Source organism: Copadichromis virginalis, linkage group LG5 (genome assembly GCF_057382275.1).
Source record: "Copadichromis virginalis isolate Kocher_CV1m ecotype Utaka linkage group LG5, C_Virginalis_male_GT1.1, whole genome shotgun sequence".
Classification (NCBI taxonomy): Eukaryota; Metazoa; Chordata; class Actinopteri; order Cichliformes; family Cichlidae; genus Copadichromis; species Copadichromis virginalis.
Genome location: NC_140622.1, coordinates 2,978,631 through 2,996,660, shown reverse-complemented (window position 1 = coordinate 2,996,660; position 18,030 = coordinate 2,978,631). Strand labels below are relative to the sequence as shown.

Genomic DNA, 18,030 nt, shown 5'->3' with positions numbered 1-18,030 from the left:
AAAACCAAAGTCCAGAAAGTCCAGTGTGTGTGTAAGAACTGTATGTGTGGGTCAGTACTGTGTGGTGGTGTGATTGAGAGACCGTATCGCCTGCGGGAAGAAGCTCCTCCTCAGTCTCTCTGTGTTGGTCTTCAGGGAGCGGAATCGCTTTCCTGACCTCAGCAGAGAGAACAGTCTGTTGTTGGGATGGCTGAGGTCCTTCACGATCTTCCTGGCCTTGGTCCAGCACCGCCTGCTGTAGATTGAGTGCAGGTCAGGGAGCTCGGAGCGGATGGTGCGCTCAGCTGACCGCACAACCCTCTGTAGAGCTCGTCTGTCCTGCATGGTGCTGTTCCCGAACCAGGTTAAGATGTTTCCCGCCAGGATGCTCTCTATGGTGCACGAGTAAAAGTTCCTGAGCACCTTGGAGGGCAGTTGGAAGTCTCTCAAGCGTCTGAGGTGGTAGAGACGCTGTCGGGCCTTTTCACCACGGTGTTGATGTGACAGGACCATGACAGGTCCTGCGTGATGTGAACTCCGAGGTATTTGAAGCTGTCCACTCTCTCCACTGGGCACTCGTTGATGACGGGGGTCTGGTAGTTCCTCTCCTGCTTAGTGCTGAAGTCCACTATCAGCTCCTTTGTCTTACTGACGTTTAGAAGGAGGTTGTTCCTCTGGCACCAGTTCTCCAGATTCCTAATCTCCTTCAGGTAGGCCGTCTCGTTGTTATCAGAGATCAGGCCCACCACGACGGTGTCGTCAGCAAACTTGATGATGGTGGTGGAGCTGGTAGTGGCCACGCAGTCATATGTGTACAAAGAGTACAGCAGGGGGCTCAGAACACACCCCTGGGGGGCTCCAGTGCTGAGAGTGGTGGAGGCTGAGACATGTCCGCCCATCCTTACTGCCTGTGGTCTGCCAGTTAGGAAGTTGGAGATCCACTGACACATAGATGAGCTGAGTCCCAGATGCTCCAGCTTGGTGGTGAGTGTGGAGGGAATTATGGTGTTAAATGCAGAGCTGTAGTCTATGAAGAGCATTTTAACATAATTCCCCCTTCTAGTGTCCAAGTGAGTGAGTGATGTGTGGAGGAGATGAGAGATGGCATCGTCTGTGGAACGATTTGGACGGTAAGCGAACTGTAGTGGGTCCAGTGTGTCTGGTAGTGAAGAAATGATGAAGTCTCTGACCAGGCGTTCAAAGCACTTCATCACTACTGAGGTGAGGGCTACAGGGCGATAGTCATTGAGCACGAAGCAACCGATCGTTTAAAGACCTTTTGATGGATGAACTAGCTAAAATTGGCAAGTCATTGGGAGGGGATGTCCACACAGTTGAGCCTTCCACTGAACAAGAGCCAGTGCCCCACAGTGATGAGGCCCTACCTTCTCCCCCTTTAACACCCAATAGCAATCATGTGAGTGCCTTGAATACTCACCCACCGGCAGAGGCCGAGAAACAAACCCCTCAGATTCCCACCGACCTTTTAAGCACACCTGAAGTGCAGCGGGTTATTGTAGAGCACATTGTTAAAAGCAGTGAAGTCATTCCCCCACCAAACTCGCAATACCGCAATACAGACTGAAACCTTTTTCAGGGAGAGTTCCACATCCTCCTTTCGAAACTGACTATGACACTTGGCGCAGCAGCGTAGAGTTTTGCTTGACTGGTCCCTCGCTCACCGAAACTCAAGTTGTGCGAAAGATTGTTGAAAGTCTTTCACCCCCTGCAGCGGACCTGGTGAAAGCTCTTGGTCCAAAAGCAAACCCCAAAATTTACCTTGAACATCTTGATTCTGCCTATGCAACTGTAGAGGACGGTGACGAACTCTTTGCTCGCTTCTTAAACACCAATCAAAATGGAGGTGAAAAACCCTCACATTACCTGCAAAGATTGCACACAGTGTTAAACCTAGTCATAAAAAGAGACGGAATTGCTTCTAGTGACATCAATAAACAGCTCCTGAGACAGTTTTGTAGAGGGTGTTGGGACAGCTCATTGATTGCAAACCTTCAACTTGAACAAAAGAAAGACGACCCACCTCATTTTGCAGAGCTACTCCTCCACCTACGCACCGAGGAGGACAAACAGGCAAGTAAAGCAACCCGCATGACACAACATTTGGGGATCCAAAAGACTCGTGTTTATTCTAACGTGCAAACCACACGCTCTCAAGGTAGGAACGATTATGAGCATGAAATGGACAGCAATTCGTCTGACCTCCAGAAGCAAATTGCAGACCTCAGGTCTCAAATCGCACAGCTCAGAGCTGACAAAACAGAGAAAAGATCGCAGAAACTTCAAAAGGAAACAAAAAGGAACACAAGTACCAAAACTCAGAACAAGCCGGGACAGATACCACAAATTGCTGCAGTGTCAGCCAAACCCAAACCTGGATACTGTTTCAAGTGTGGAGAAGATGGTCATATCGCTTCCAGCTGTAGTTGTCACGGTCTGCGGAGGCAGACCGTGCGGGAATGTGTATGGTGGACCCAGGTGCGAACACAAGCGAGGATGCAGGAGTGGATTTAAACAAAAGCGAGCCTTTTATTATGGCTGATGAAAGGAACAAAACAGAGTGAAGGCAGCATATGAGTAGTAGCTCAACAGAAACCTAAACTGGACAAACTAAGGAAAGGCTATGGCTGGAAATACGGAACACAGAGGGTGGGAACACAGACGACGCGACACAGACTGTATGAAACACAGAGACTAAATACACATGAGGGATGATCAGGGGAAGTGGATGCACACGGGGAACACAGGTGACACTGATAATCATAACAAGACACGGCAGGAGTGAACGTAACACTGATGGGAGATGGGCAAAGTAAAACAGGAAGTACACAGAGGTTCAAACAGGAGGAGAGAGAGCACGGGGAGAACGCAGACATAACGGGCTGGGGAAAACATAGAATAAAACACAAAGAGAGACGAGGGCTCATAAATACACAGAGGGGCACACAGGGGGTAAGAGTCACGAAGGGAAAACACATAAGGAACAACGTAACAGATCAACCCAGGAAGCATGGCCTAAATAAAGAACAAAATACAAAAATACATGAAAACTAAGAATACTGGGCCCACATGGCCCAGGACCATGACAGTAGTAATGATCCCAACCCAGCATTAGTAGCAGCTAAAAGGAATGCCCTCAGACAAAAGCAGCGAGAATGGGAAATATCCAGACCAGTTGATGAGTCCTTTAATTTAAACTAGAAGGAGCCCCTGTCGCAGGACAGATGGGTGCTAAACCTGAACCAAGTCCCACTAAGAAATGTCTGTGAAGGTTCTCAGTCATCCAGGTCATCGTAGTCAAAGGAGCTTGCAAAGAAAAGCGTCTGGACTTCTTTAAGTTACTTGAAGACATTTCACCTCTCATCCGAGAAGCTTCTTCAGTTTTAAAGTCAAATGGTGGAGAGTCCCAGATATAAACCTAGTGGGAGTTTCCCCCCACAGAGGCACAAAAGGACCCCCTGATGATCCTCTAATTGCCTGAGCCAAGGTGTGAAACTGGCTGTGGGTCCCAATCAGCCAGGGTTTCGGGTGAGCACATTGAGGTACTGGTCCGTGTGTGTGGGCTTCCGGTAAACTTCGATGTTGAGGTTGCCGTTCTCTTCAATGTGCACCGCGCAGTCCGGGAAAGGCAAACAGTTGTCCTTTGTGTCTTCCCTGGTGAACTTGATGTTTTTATCCACAGCGTTAATGTGCGCAGTGAAGGATTCCACTTCTTGTGTCTTGATTTTGACCCAGGTGTCGTCTACATATCTGTACCAGTGGCTGGGTACTCTTCCTTTGAAAGAGCCAAGAGGCTTCCTTTCCACTTCCTCCATGTAAAGGTTGGCTACAACAGGTGACACGGGGGAGCCCATGGCACAGCCATGTTTTTGTCTGTAAAAGCCACTAAGAAAAAGACAACAAAAGCCCAAAGTGAAACGCCTAATGTTCACTCAGTGCCTAAACTTCCCAAAAGACTTGTGGGTAGAAAATGCACAGCCAGAGTTGTTATCAACGGCGTTGAATGTAGTTGCTTGCTTGACTCAGGCTCTCAAGTAACCACTATTGCCAAATCCTTCTATCAAGAACACTTACCTGATCATCCTATAAAACCCATCAGTGATCTCCTAGAGGTCGAAGGTGCAAATGGTCAGACAGTCCCTTACTTGGGATACATTGAGACGAGTATCATGTTCCCCAAAGATCTCGATCAGTCAGAGTTTGAACTATCTACTCTTGCCTTAGTTGTCCCTGACATTCGCTTAAACTCAGACACACCTCTACTAATTGGCACAAATACACTTGACCCCTTATATGAGCATCTTTGTGAGAGCACCTTACCTGACTTTAAGGTACTCCCTTATGGATACCAACAAGTGCTAAATACAATAGCATCCAGAAAAAGACAAACTGACAGTGGCAAGATCGGCTTGGTAAAACTTCAAAGTAGAACCCAAGAAGTCCTTCCTGCAAATCAAAAGCTACTAGTGGAAGGTTTTATGCATGCTAGCCACGCTAAGCCTGAACAGTGTGCACTTATTGAACAGCCCACTACCGGCTCCCTACCTGGTGGTGTGTTTGTAGATTGTTGCCTTATATCTCTGCCAAAGCACGGACCTTATAAAGTTCCTGTGTTGCTGAGAAACGAGACTAACCATGACATTACATTGCCCACTACCTGTGTAATTGCTGAGTTAGTTGCCCCTGACTGTGTCATGCCATGTCCTGAGCCTGAGAAAGGTGACCAAAAGGTGTCTGCAACGTGTAACTCTCAGCAGCAGACTTCAACCTCAAGACCCCCTCTCAGTTTCGACTTTGGTGAATCACCACTATCTGAAGAGTGGAAAGAGAAGATAGCTGAAAAGCTAAACACCTTCTCTGATGTTTTCTCACACAATGATCTGGACTTTGGGCATGCCACACATGTAAAACATCACATCAACTTAAAAGACGAAACCCCCTTCAAACAGAGATCTCGCCCGATTCATCCCCATGATTACGAGGCAGTTAAAAAGCACTTACAAGCCCTCTTAGATGCAGGCATAATCAGAGAATCTGAATCTCCATTCTCATCACCGATAGTGGTGGTCCGCAAAAAGAATGGTGATGTGCGGTTATGCATTGATTTTAGGAAGCTTAACTTGCAGACCATCCGCGGTGCCTATGCCTTGCCAAACTTAGAGGAGTCATTTTCTGCTCTTGCAGGATCTCAGTGGTTCTCTGTGATGGACCTTAAGTCAGGGTACTATCAAATCGAGATGTGTGAAGAAGATAAGCCAAAGACAGCCTTCGTGTGCCCCTTCGGCTTCTACGAATTCAATCGTATGCCCCAGGGAATAACAAATGCCCCAAGCACTTTCCAAAGGCTTATGGAAAAGTGTATGAAAGACATCAATCTGAAAGAAGTGTTAGTCTTTTTGGATGATTTGATAGTCTTTCCCAGTTCCCTTGAAGATCATGAGACCCGACTCATTCATGTTCTTGAGCGACTCAGAGAGTACGGGCTGAAACTCTCGCCCGACAAATGTCGTTTTCTTCCAAACAGCAGTCCATTATCTAGGCCACATTGTATATAGAGACGGCGTAAAGACTGACCACGAAAAAACTGAAGCACTCAAGACTTGGCCGAGACCCCAAACCTTAAAAGAACTCCAATCGTTTCTTGGTTTTACCGGTTTTTACCGGAGATTTGTCAAAGATTACTCAAAAATTGTCAAGCCCCTCACCTCCCTCACAGCTGGCTATCCTCCGAGACGAAAGCATTGTAAAAACCCACCCAGTGATCCAAAGTATCTTAACCCCAAAGAACCCTTTGGTAATCGTTGGGGACCAAAGTGCCAGAAATCGTTTCAGACTATTATTGAAAAACTCACCACCTCACCAGTCCTTGGGTATGCTGATGCAAAGCTACCTTACCTGGTACACACAGATGCCAGTACAACCGGACTTGGGGCAGCTCTTTATCAAGTGCAGAATGGAACCACACATGTTATAGCCTATGCAAGTCGTGGTCTATCCCGTAGTGAAGCTAGATACCCCGCCCACAAGTTAGAATTTATAGCTTTAAAGTGGGCCATAACTGACAAGTTTCATGACTATTTATATGGGAACACATTCACAGTCATCACCGACAATAACCCATTTTTTTTTCTTGCTTCAGCTCTCAGCGAAGGCGGTCACACTTTTCTCCTCTCCTCCTCACCCTTATCTTCCCTGCTTAGCCTCTATGTCCTTGTCTTGTCTTGTGTGCATTACTTTCCCTGGAATAGCCTCCCACTGTCGTTCTCTAAAACCTAAAAGAGAATTATAGATTTGATCAACTGGTCTCTGAATGCTATTGACACCCTTTTCTCAACGAGAAATCTGGGCTCGGGAGAGCCTGAGTGCCCTGGAGGGACTTTCCCTGCCGGATACACGATGGACGGGTGGCAGAACTGGAGGATCATGTGCCTAGGGGGACTGTCGATCGAGGATGCTGAAGATATCTATCTATTCGGAACCGTGATAACAGGGTTCATGCTGATCGGAGTTGGCTTAGCCCTGGTTTATCGGAGAAATAAGAGAGCGGAACCGGCTGTTCAAACCCCCCCAAGGCTGCCCGCTGGAATCGAAATGGAATGAGGCGCAACCTCTCACAACGAACGTAATATGGTCAACACCTTGGAGACGCTTGCAGCTGCTGTGAAGGCTCAAAACAACACCATTGAGCGTATGGGGGGATACATCAGAGAGAGGCCTGCTCAAAATGAGACCCTTGAGCGACAGTTGGAAGACATCGCGGAACGGATCACTGCAGTTGTGAGGTCTCAGAGTCAAAAGAATGATAACACCATGGAACAGAAGTTTGATACCATCATGGGGAGGCTCGCGACTCTCCAACGGGAGATTGAGAGACCAGCGTCGGAGTGTTAAAGAGCAGCCTGAAAATTCTCCTGGGCTGCTCGCATGGAAATTAACAAAATCAACATGAACATTGCGGATCCCCATCACGGCGCCAGCTGCAGGCCCAAGGCTGGAGCCGAACAATCACTCCCTGATAACGACTGTGTTACGGCTATTCTTCCCATCCCATGCAAGAACACCTGGATTGGCTGGAGGACTGTTTACTTAGCCTGATAGGCCGAAGGACACTGTTTCAGCTGAACTATGGACACGCACACACATACACTTACACTGATAGGCACTCACTCATCCCCCCTCCCTTTCCAACGCCTTCGATGCTTGTTTACTGCGAGGGAACACAGCGGGTCTGTGTGCCGCGCTGGAATGATAGCGCTGTGCAGGGCGGCTGCTGTGTTCGCTTCGGATTACTCCTCACCCCCCACCCACCCCTGTGGCTTGTCATATCTTCACAATGTTGTGCTGTGGACATTTATGTGCTTTTTTGTGCAGAGGAGTTTTTTTGTTTCCTGTTCTCATGCTGTCCTACCATGGAAGCACAGCATGAGTAGGGGTCTCTTTTTTTCCTCTTTTACTTTCCCCATTGTAGTGTACATTTCAATGTTTTTTTCTCTGATTCTACCAATCTCCGACCTGTATCCCCATGTAATGTTTGTGCTATATGTGTAAGGTCGGGGGGGGGGGGGTCCCATTTCACTGCAGGGCAACCTGCATGTGACGAATAAAGCTTTGATTGATTGATTGATTGATTGATTGATTGATTGATTGACTTACCTTCTGACCACAGCAAAGCTTGATGCCACGAGTTATCGTTGGTTTGCTGCATTGTCCACCTATAACTTTGACATTAAGTACAGAGCTGGGAGACAAAATCTTGATGCAGATGGACTATCTAGGAAACCACATGACAAACCTGAAGACGATCCAGTTTTTATTGAGGAATGTCAATGCATTGACAAGTTCAGATCCCATCTCTTGTCCTCAGTCAAAGATGTCGAGCTCCAACTTCAATCCGATACCGTGATGGCAGCCTGTCAAAGACATATGGCCATGGATCAGACTGAACCCTCTTGTGCTCTAGTCCAGTCACTTGCCATGTCGGCAGTTGCCATTCCAGACATGTTTCAAGAAGAAGGCAATGATAACAATCTCCTAGTAAAGTCATCAAGCTGCTGGCAGCTGACTCACGTCCACCAGCCACTACTAAGTCTGAGTCTTATTTTTAAGGGAGTGGAAACGTCTTGACCTCCAAAATGACTTACTGTACCGGAAACGCCAGTTGGGGCCATTGTTGCAGTAAGTCCTTCGTGATTCCTTACGCCCTACAGTTATGCTTAATCTTCATGACAGCATGGGGCATTTAGGGGTCGAACGCACACTGGAACTCATTCGGTCACGTCTCTACTGGCCAAAAATGGCAATTGATGTCAAAAAGAAAGTGAAAGCTTGCGAGAGATGTGTCCGTAGAAAAGCCCTGCCAGATAAGGCTGCTCCTCTGGTAAACATTAAAACTTCCAGGCCCATGGAGCTAGTCTGCATGGACTTCCTCTCAATAGAACCCGACAGTAAAAATACTAAAGATGTCCTAGTGATCACGGATCATTTTACAAAGTATGCTGTGTCCATTCCAACCAAAGACCAGAAAGCCACCACCGTTGCAAAGAACTTATGGGAGAACTTCCTAGTTCATTAAGGCTTTCCAGAGCGACTTCATAGCGATCAAGGGAGAGACTTTGAATCGCGTACAATCAAAGAACTGTGCTCTCTGCTCGGTATCCGCAAAGTCCGAACAAGTCCTTATCATCCTCGTGGCAACCCTGTTGAGCGATACAATTGCATGTTACTCAGTATGCTTGGTACCTTGAAAGACACCGAGAAACATCACTGGCGTGACTTCGTAAAACCACTTACTCACGCTTATAACTGTACAAAAAGTGATGTGACAGGCTATTCTCCTTATGAGTTAATGTTTGGTAGACAGCCTCGCTTGCCCATTGATATTGCCTTTGGCCTGCCACAGCCAAACAAGCCACAGCTGACTCACTCTCAATACGTCAAGCAGTTGAAAAGCTACCTCGAACAGAGCTACGAAATAGCCATCAAAAACTCCCAGAAAATAGCTGACAAAAACAAGAAACAGTTTGACAAAATCATCCGTGAATCCACACTACATGTGGGAGACCAAGTCTTGGTTCGAAATCTCCGCCTGAGAGAGAAGCACAAATTAGCGGACAAATGGGAGCAAACGGTGTATATTGTTACCAAACAGATGGAAAACTTACCAGTATATACTGTAAAACCGGAAAACGGAGATGGACCCAACAGAACGCTCCACAGAGATCTGTTACTTCCCTTTGGATTTCTCTCACCAACAGAGCATAAACCCGAGTGAGTCACAAAAACTAACAGACCACGCACAAGACAAAGTTCAGCTTCGGAAGTTGACTCCGACCAAACATTTGAGAAGAGGAAGATGAGTTTTATTACCCTGAACCTCCACAAGTGAAAGACAGACATTTTTACCAAGTATGTACCATACCGCCAACACAAGGATTCAAACAAAACAAATATCCTGTAAATGATAATGAACAACCTAACACATTACCGGACATGACAGACTTACCTGAGCATGAAACTGAAACATACTTACCTGAAGGCGAAATTGGAAGTTCAACTGACACCAACTTACCTCAAATGGACAGTGAAACAGACCTACCTCAGACAGAACGTGAAAGTGAAGCAAACTTACCACCAAGTGAAAGTGACACAAGCCTACAAAACAACACACCAAGTGAGTCTGAAACAGACACTCGAAAAGACAAAAATGTTTTGTCGACCAGTCTGTCAGATTCACCGTTGTCAGAGAACTCAACTCATCAACTTTCACCTGAAAGACAAGTTGAAAATGATGATGAACCTGAAACCTTGCAAACAGAAACACAGATCAGAAGATCTGAAAGAATTCGCCAACCATCCCAAAGACTCACTTATCCTCAGCTAGGTAACCCACTAGTAACAGTGGTTAAATCACTCTTTCAAGGATTGAACAAAGCTTTCATCGACTCCCTTGCTAATGATGTTGCCTATTCCACCAGAGCCATGCACGGGGACGTGCATGAGATTTAAGGGGGGAGGATGTAACCCAGTGAGTTTACACGACTCAGTAATGCACTACAACATGTTATTGTTAATTGGGATTTATCATTACTCTGTTAATCACTGAGTTGATCAAAAATGAATCAATAATAAAAGATAAATACTATAAATATAAGAATAAAACCCAAAGAGTATATTTAACACCCCTACTGGTTAGGAAGGAACAAGCCCCGCCTTCCCCTGCTCTGTACCGTCACGTGCTCAGACACAGAGAGAGACGGAGGTGCACGAGACCATCGCTGATTTTCACCGCCAAGCTTTTCGCTGGAAAATAACTATTAACTTGATAAATTGAGCAAATATCCATACCGGAGATCTGCATGGACCTTGGAGAAACGGACCTGATTTATTGTGAACATTTCGGACCTTGAAACCATCGCGATCTGCATGGGAGCGGATGAAGTGGACAAGATCCTCTCTGAGAGTTGAACATTAGAAGTGTGCTGGCTAGGTTTTTTTTTATGGGATCGTGAGACCTGGATCTCTTCCTGACGAGGAAGATGGCGAGCCTTTCCCTTTGAACCGAACCACAGCCATTCCGAGTTGGCCCAGAAGGGCAGGTTGCTCTTCTCTCACGAACAATTCCAACAGTGCGGTAGGACGAAATCGCACCAATCACAACCTATTGGATTTGACTTGACTGAACACTGACTATTAAGCCGGCAAGACTGACATATCTGAGCTCAGATAGGATTCTGATTGTTATTATTATTGCTGTCACTGTATTTTATTTTATGATTTCATTCCTGTTCATGAAATGCTGTTAAATTGTTGCTAAATAGTTTAATACAATTCATAGCAACTTTACCTGTGGCTCCAGTCATTCTTCTCCACGCAACTCACTTTATCCCTCCTACGAATCTAGCTATTGGCCCATTCTCTCCATCTTACTTTAATTTCCCCTACCCTATCCTGTACTTGGCTACACTCAGTTAACACACTCAGAGACATAGCTTAATAAAGATGCATCAGAATAAGAATACTTCACTAATAATTTACTTGGTCTGTAAATGGCAGTGTGTAAATCATAGTGTGACGCTTTTCTACTGTAACTGAACTTTTGAATGTAATGAACAATTTTAACAGACATCTTCATTTCCTCAGTGAAAGCGCACCTATGTAGGAAATTTGTTATTAATTCTAAAGCTACCTTTTGTTCTGGTAAATTAAGGGGTTTAAATTTGATTTAATGAAAAAGCATCCATTTATCTCACTATACTGATACTCTATGTATGTATGTATCTCCTCATACACAAGTGGACCATTTTCATAAACACTGCATTGGCACTGAGTGTGCGTATACAAATATTTTATAAAACTCCCCACATTGTATGCATTTGTAAATTACAATGGTGTGCAACTATATAAATTCTCATAGCATCATATTATAATCATCTGTTTTGATATGTGTATTTCTATGCTCACTAGTTCATTGAAATTGTTATAGTTTTTATGTTAATCATTTATGCTAACTGTAATATCATTACCGTATTTTCACGACCATAAGGCGCACTGTACTAAAAGGCGCAGTCTCAGTTATGTGTGCCATTACTGTATTTAACACACACATAAGGCGCACTGGACCATAGGGCGCATACAAGTACCGTATGCGTATATTAAAAATAAAGCGGGAGCAAACCTGAGTTCGGTACCTTACTCCCATTTCTATTACCGGTAATCGTCATCATCAACAACACACAAGCATACAAGTGTGCATATTTAAAAATAAAGCAGGAGCAAAACAAAGTTTGGTACTCACATTTTTATCATCAAACCCATCGAAGTCCTCATCCTCTGTGTCTGAATTGAACAGCTGCGCTAAATCTCCATCAAACATGCCAAGTTCACTTTCTTCACCGTCAGAGTCACTTTCCGTGCCGTGCGGCTCCTCGGAAATGATGCCGGCTTTTGCGAAAGCTCGAACAACAGTGCCAGCAGACATGTTAGCCCAAGCATCTACAATCCATTGGCAAATTGTGGCGTAACTCGCCCGGCGCTGCCTTCCACTCTTGGTGAAACTGTGGTCTCCATCGGTCATCCATCGCTCCCAGGCCGCTCGCAGCCTTACTTTGAACGGGCGGTTCACACCGATGTCCAGCGGCTGGAGTTCCTTTGTCAGGCCTCCCGGAATGACAGCAAGCTCACAGTTCATTTGTTTCACTAGTTTTTTCACATCGGCTGTGAGATGGGCACGCATGGAGTCACAGATTAAGAGCGATGGTGATGCGTGGAAAAAACCACCTGGTCTCCTTACATACACCTCCCTCAGCCACTCTTTCATCATTTCCTCATCCATCCAGCCCTTTTCATTTGCCTTAATGATGATTCCTGCTGGAAACTTCTCTTTAGGCAAAGTCTTTCGCTTAAAAATCACCATAGGCGGCAGTTTCTGTCCATTAGCATGGCAGCCAAGCACAACAGTAAAAGACGACTTTTCATACCTCGTTGTGCGTATCGCTACCGTGCTGGTCCCCTTCTTCTCCACAGTGTGACTCACCGGGATGTCAAAAGTGAGCGGGACCTCATCCATGTTTGTGATGTGGCTGGGCTGGATGTTTTTGTCGCCGATGTGTTTGCTGCAGTAGGAGCGGAAGATGGCCAGCTTTTCCTTATAATCCGCTGGAAGTTGCTGCGCTACCGTAGTCCCGGTCTGGATGGAAAAATGGCACCGTTTCATAAAACGAAAGCACCAAGACGGAACTCCTTGGAAATGTTCAATGTTCATCTCTTCAGCTAGTGAAACTGCTTTTAGCCGAATGGTGACCGTCGAAACGCTTCTCCCGCTCGTTCTTTGCTCGATGATCCACCGCTTGAGTCTTTCCTCCAACTCGGGCCACCTCGCCTTATGTCCGCGGAAACTCAGCTGCGTTTTCTTGACCTGCCGGAGCTTGTTTTCTAGCTTCCTCCATTTGCGAACCATCGATTCGTTAATCTTAAATTCTCTCGCCGCTGCTCGATTTCCATGTTCCTCCGCATAGCTGATGGCCTTCAGTTTAAACTGTGCTTCATAAGCGTGTCTCTTTGCCATTTTCAGGGTTGTTAAAACAACAATGTTCCACATAATGCACATACCTGTCCTTTTATACAGGTATGTGCGATTGTCCGGTATATACGATCAACGCCCACACTTCACCCTTTAGCGTTCTCATGGTGTTCTCTACTACGTCCTTCTTACAACACACAGGGCGCACTGCGCTATAGGGCGCGCCACACTTTTTGAAGAAAATCTAAGACTTTTAAGTGCGCCTTATGGTCGTGAAACTACGGTAGATTTTTTGGTGAGCTTCTCTGGCACTAGCGCCCCTAAATTTCCACAACACTACAAAAGCTAAACTGTTAAATTATGAATGCAATAACAATGAGTGCATTTGTGCAGCTAATATCACCACAAATCAGTGTTTCTAGTTCAGAAGGTGAGAAGATATAAGATGCTATGTCTCACCTGGACAACTTTTGTTCAGCTGCTGTACTCAGTGTTTTTCTATCTTTGTCAAGGTAAAAGCTGCTTCGAAGTATGTGGACGTGCCTGTAAGTATTCATTTTACATCTCCGCTGTTGTAATGTATGTGTGTACAGTATGGGTCATTGTGCCTTTATCGAGTTTTGATTTGCTCATCAGATATATTTTGGAGCACTAAGAAGTACTAAATCTAAATTCTGAAAGTTTTGGTGACTGTTTGGCCTCAAAATGTCATCATTAATCCCAGTCCCTGTTGTGTTTGCATGACTCACATGCATGTGAGTGCTGTTAAGACTCCTTTGTATTGTATCACTCAACATATAATTCCATCCCTGATTCCTGATTCCATTTCATGAAAAGAATTTGAAAATCCACTTCATATGGGAGTTACATGATGACATGTGTAAATATTTTGATATTTTAAAAATGACATAGAAAACCTAATAGTTCATATTCGATAAATAATATGACGTGACATTCAGAGATAATTTGTTTACTGGTCACATCTCCCCCGAAGCCTCAGCTTACACACGATGAGTCATCACCCTCTCACAAAGTTCTCACAAAGAAAATTTCTGCCTTTGACTTTAAAATGACATTTGCTGTTTTATATGATGTATACAGTGAGTGTCGGGATTTCCATTTGCTGAAATTCCATCCATCTGTCTATTCATCCATCCAACCATTCCAGTTAGGGTTGCCAACTCCCTGAAGAAAAAAAAAGGGACGCCTAATTGGCCAGGGCTGGGCGACCCAATTGTCTTCACCCTTCCCAGTGTGGGAAGTGTAGCTCTTGTATTTGTGTGTGTAATTATTTTTTTAACCATTTGACAAAGTGCATACCCTTTTCAGCTCAATACTTTTGTTTCTAAATACGGAACGATTCTGTTTTTCAAGGGACGGTTGGCAACCCTAATTCCACTGCTGATTGGAGGTGTTGAAGGGATCCAGTGTAGAGCGTGTGTGTGTGTGTGTGGTTCTGCAGCATACTTAAATGGTGTATTCTGTCATTCAATGGTGATTAAATCAAATCTGACTTAAATCGCTGTTATATTAATTTTTTATAATGCTATATATAGGGATGGGTACCGGTATCCGGTGCCATGATTTTCTGATATAAACGGTAGTAACCAGACCAAAAAGCAGCGCACATTTCGGTGCTTTATTTTGGTGCTTTTTTTTTTCCTAAGATATCATACACTTTGGATTCTAGCCAATCATTTTACCTTTGCAAGCATAGTAGGCGGGCCCAGGTACGTACGTTCTTTTAGAGCAGAGCTACAGATTAAAAATGCCCAAGGTGAAGCGGTCAAAGTCTGGCTGTACTTCACAGCAAAAGATGCAAACTCAGCAGCCTGCAACAAGTGCTTTAAGGTGATACTGTGATACTGTGCAAAGGAAGTAGCACATCGAATCTGATGAAACACCTGGCGACGTATAGCATTTTGTTAAAAGCCGAGAAATGCACCGTATTTGATAGCTTGCTGCGAGACCTCACACCGAGCACATCTACTGCGGGTGGGTTGCCTGTTATCGGACCCGGAGTTAACAACATCCCCCAAGAACCCAAAGAGGAGAGTCCCGGCCCCTAGCCCTGCCAGTGTAGCAGAAATGATGAGGATGCAGCAGCAGCCGTTCTTCTCTGCGTGAGTAGCTTAATGTTGTTCGTGTGTAATTTACGTTGAGTAGGCTAACCAAGTTATTACATCATCATAGCTACATGCGGCTGTCCTCTTGTTTGATGGCAGATACTCCCTTCACCCTGGCCAAAAAGGCTAAAATGACAAAAGAAAAAGTGGAAAACAGCTAAAAATGAGAGGTTTTTGGACAAAGTTTGTGTTCTTCAGTCTTTAAGCACCGGTTCGAGCACCATTCAAGCACTGCAACCGTTTCAAAAGTACCGGTTTGGTACTGGTATTGGATAAAACCTAAACGATACCCATCCCTGGCTATATATATATATATATATATATATATATATATATATATATATATATATATATAATGCTTTATATTTGATATTGTCTTAACCATAGCAATATCATAACATATTGTGCTAGATCTTACTTATGAAAATAATGTCTGCTATTTTTGATGAATTTAAATGGAGCATTTTGCTTCCCTGGTGATGTGAGAATGTTTGTTTGTGTGTTCTTGTTCATCTACAAATATTTGACCATACTTTCACATCTACCATCATGATCCAGATGGTCCTGGGTGTTGTATTTCCACATTGAATGTCCCCACGTTTCCTTCCCCAAATGTCCATTCATATGTATGTGGCCAGACACTGACAGCCATCCGTGCCTCATGCATCCATCTCTGTGCCGCATACATTGTGAGTCCTTGTTGTACAACACATGCCCATTCTGCTGTCAGGTTGGCGGCGGTGGTGTTTGCATGTGTCTGTGTTGCGCGTCAGTTCTAGATAAGCTGCCAACACTTTGGCCCTTGAAAAATGCCAAATATCAAATTAATGCCTTGTCAGTAAATCTGAAGAGCCACTGTGTACGCTGGCAAGGGTCACAGTTTCTGGACCAGCATGCTAATTGTGTTCTCATCGTACAACATTTGAGTTATGCTGGTTAAAAATGGCAAAAAAAAAGACTCATTCACACATTGTAGGCATTACTGCAGATGTGTTATCCACATTTAGTGAGAGATGGCAATGAGTTGTTTGGATGACTTTTTGGAGTCCTGATGAATGAAATTCAAGCACAAAAGGTTAAAAGAGTGTTATTTTGTGAAATATGAAAATGGGAAAATATGTTGTTCTTAGAAAGACAGCTAAGGTGCCAACAACTGCAATGTCCTCCCAATATAAGTAAGTAAGTAAGTAAATTTTTATTTATATAGCACATTTCTAGATAAAAGATCACAAAGTGCTTCACAAGGTATAAAACAAAAACAGACAAAAGTTAACAAAATGCAATTCTAAAAAGATGTGTTTTTAGTTGTTTTTTTGATATTTCAGATATCAGAGTGGCGGGCCTCCTAACAGGCTGTTGTCCAAGTGACAGTTCCCCATTCACGTTGCACATGCCCAGACTGCAGAGACTAGTTTCAGTCAATCTCAACTCCGTCACAAGAGCTTGGTGTGCAACCCTGTAATGACCGAATGTTCCTCCTTTCCAAAATAACCCTCAACGATTTGTGAACCATCTCGGCTCGAATGTAGTAGAGCTGGCTTCCACTTGATTATGAGACAATTTATCATGTTAGATCTCATCATCAATAAATACGGTTTCTTATCTGATTTTAATGGTTCTGCAACTGCTGACAGCTGAGACAGTAAATCAACATACTGTGATCATCACTAAGCCAATATGTTTATGGTGGCAGTGTGAAAATGCTGCTGCTAAGCAGGTATGACAACTAATATACTACTGCTAATACTACTGTGCTTAAGCACATCAGCAGACTGATCAGCAGACTGCAAAAAATCACAACCCACACAGACAGTGAGACTGGTGGGTTGAACTGAATTTCCCGGAGGAACCTAGTGGAGTAGCTTAATATTTACTAAAATACACTGATGAAAACTTTGCTCTGCTGTGGGCACTAGAGAATATTTGGTAGCACTTTCTATCAGAGCTCATCAATAATGTGATAGTCGGATATTATGGTGAAAACAAGAAGGGAATGATAGGGAGATAAGTTATTACCACTTATTTACCAAAGTTATATCAAAGTAAGAACAATTTCTTTCATCAACAATAGTTATACCTGCATTTAGGTTAAGCTAAGTAATATTACACTTAGATTTGTGAAACAGGGTAACAGGGTCCTAAAACTCCCAGCTGCCAAATCCAGGCTCAACACTTGAAATCAATTCCAAATCTAGATCTAGCATCTATTTACAAAACCTTTGCAGCTGAGACAAATGTCACGCGGCTTTTGCTTGTGTTGAAAGCTATCCCAGCACCTGGATGTTGTGCATGTGAGCCCCTCACTTTAAAAACTTTGGCCCTTTCATTGTGAATAGTGTGACGTCCCATACCATAATGTAAAAAGCAAGGTAGCTCCTGGTTCTGGTATGCTAGTGTTACAGCTTGAATGTTATATATTGAAACCAATGTGATCCTCTGGCCAGCTTTATTGGCTTTTGCAATATTGCCAGGCCAATTGGCCATTGCCAATGCATCGATTGTGGTGACCACTTGGGAAATAAAGAGGTTAACACTTTAGTATACAATAGTAAGGTCTCAGTTAATAGTTCATTCATCATTTATAAATGATGAAATTACAATTTCTTAATAGTATTATTGCACCAAACACGTTTTTTAGAAGCAAAGGTTAATGGTTTGTGGTATAGGAAATAGGTATCAGAACAATAGTAGGCAAGTATTCAGATGAACAGTGATACACATAAAGATTACAAAATGAACTACTTTTGTGTGTTCATAAAGGTTTTTATAAATGCTTATTTCATATTGTACTTCATGTTAAATTCAGTCAGTTACTAATAGCTGACTAACTATTTTGTTTAACCACATTTAAAATGAGAGACAAGCTATACCTCACAAAGCTTCAACAAA

General features: G+C 44.0%; 1 protein-coding gene across 4 annotated transcripts in view; it reads left to right on the top strand.

The window, feature by feature from the left end:
- Positions 1 to 18,030, top strand: part of LOC146708760 (calcium-dependent secretion activator 1-like) — a 344,830-nt gene that overhangs the window by 277,280 nt on the left and 49,520 nt on the right. For 3 of the 4 annotated variants that reach the window (XM_085455584.1, XM_085455583.1, XM_085455585.1), the window contains one exon: positions 13,528 to 13,560. In XM_085455584.1, coding sequence (XP_085311710.1) covers positions 13,528 to 13,560 — 33 coding nt within the window. Of the gene's footprint in view, positions 1 to 13,527; positions 13,561 to 14,389; positions 14,567 to 18,030 lie in introns of those variants that run through there. The other variant, XM_085455586.1, reaches the window with a different exon arrangement.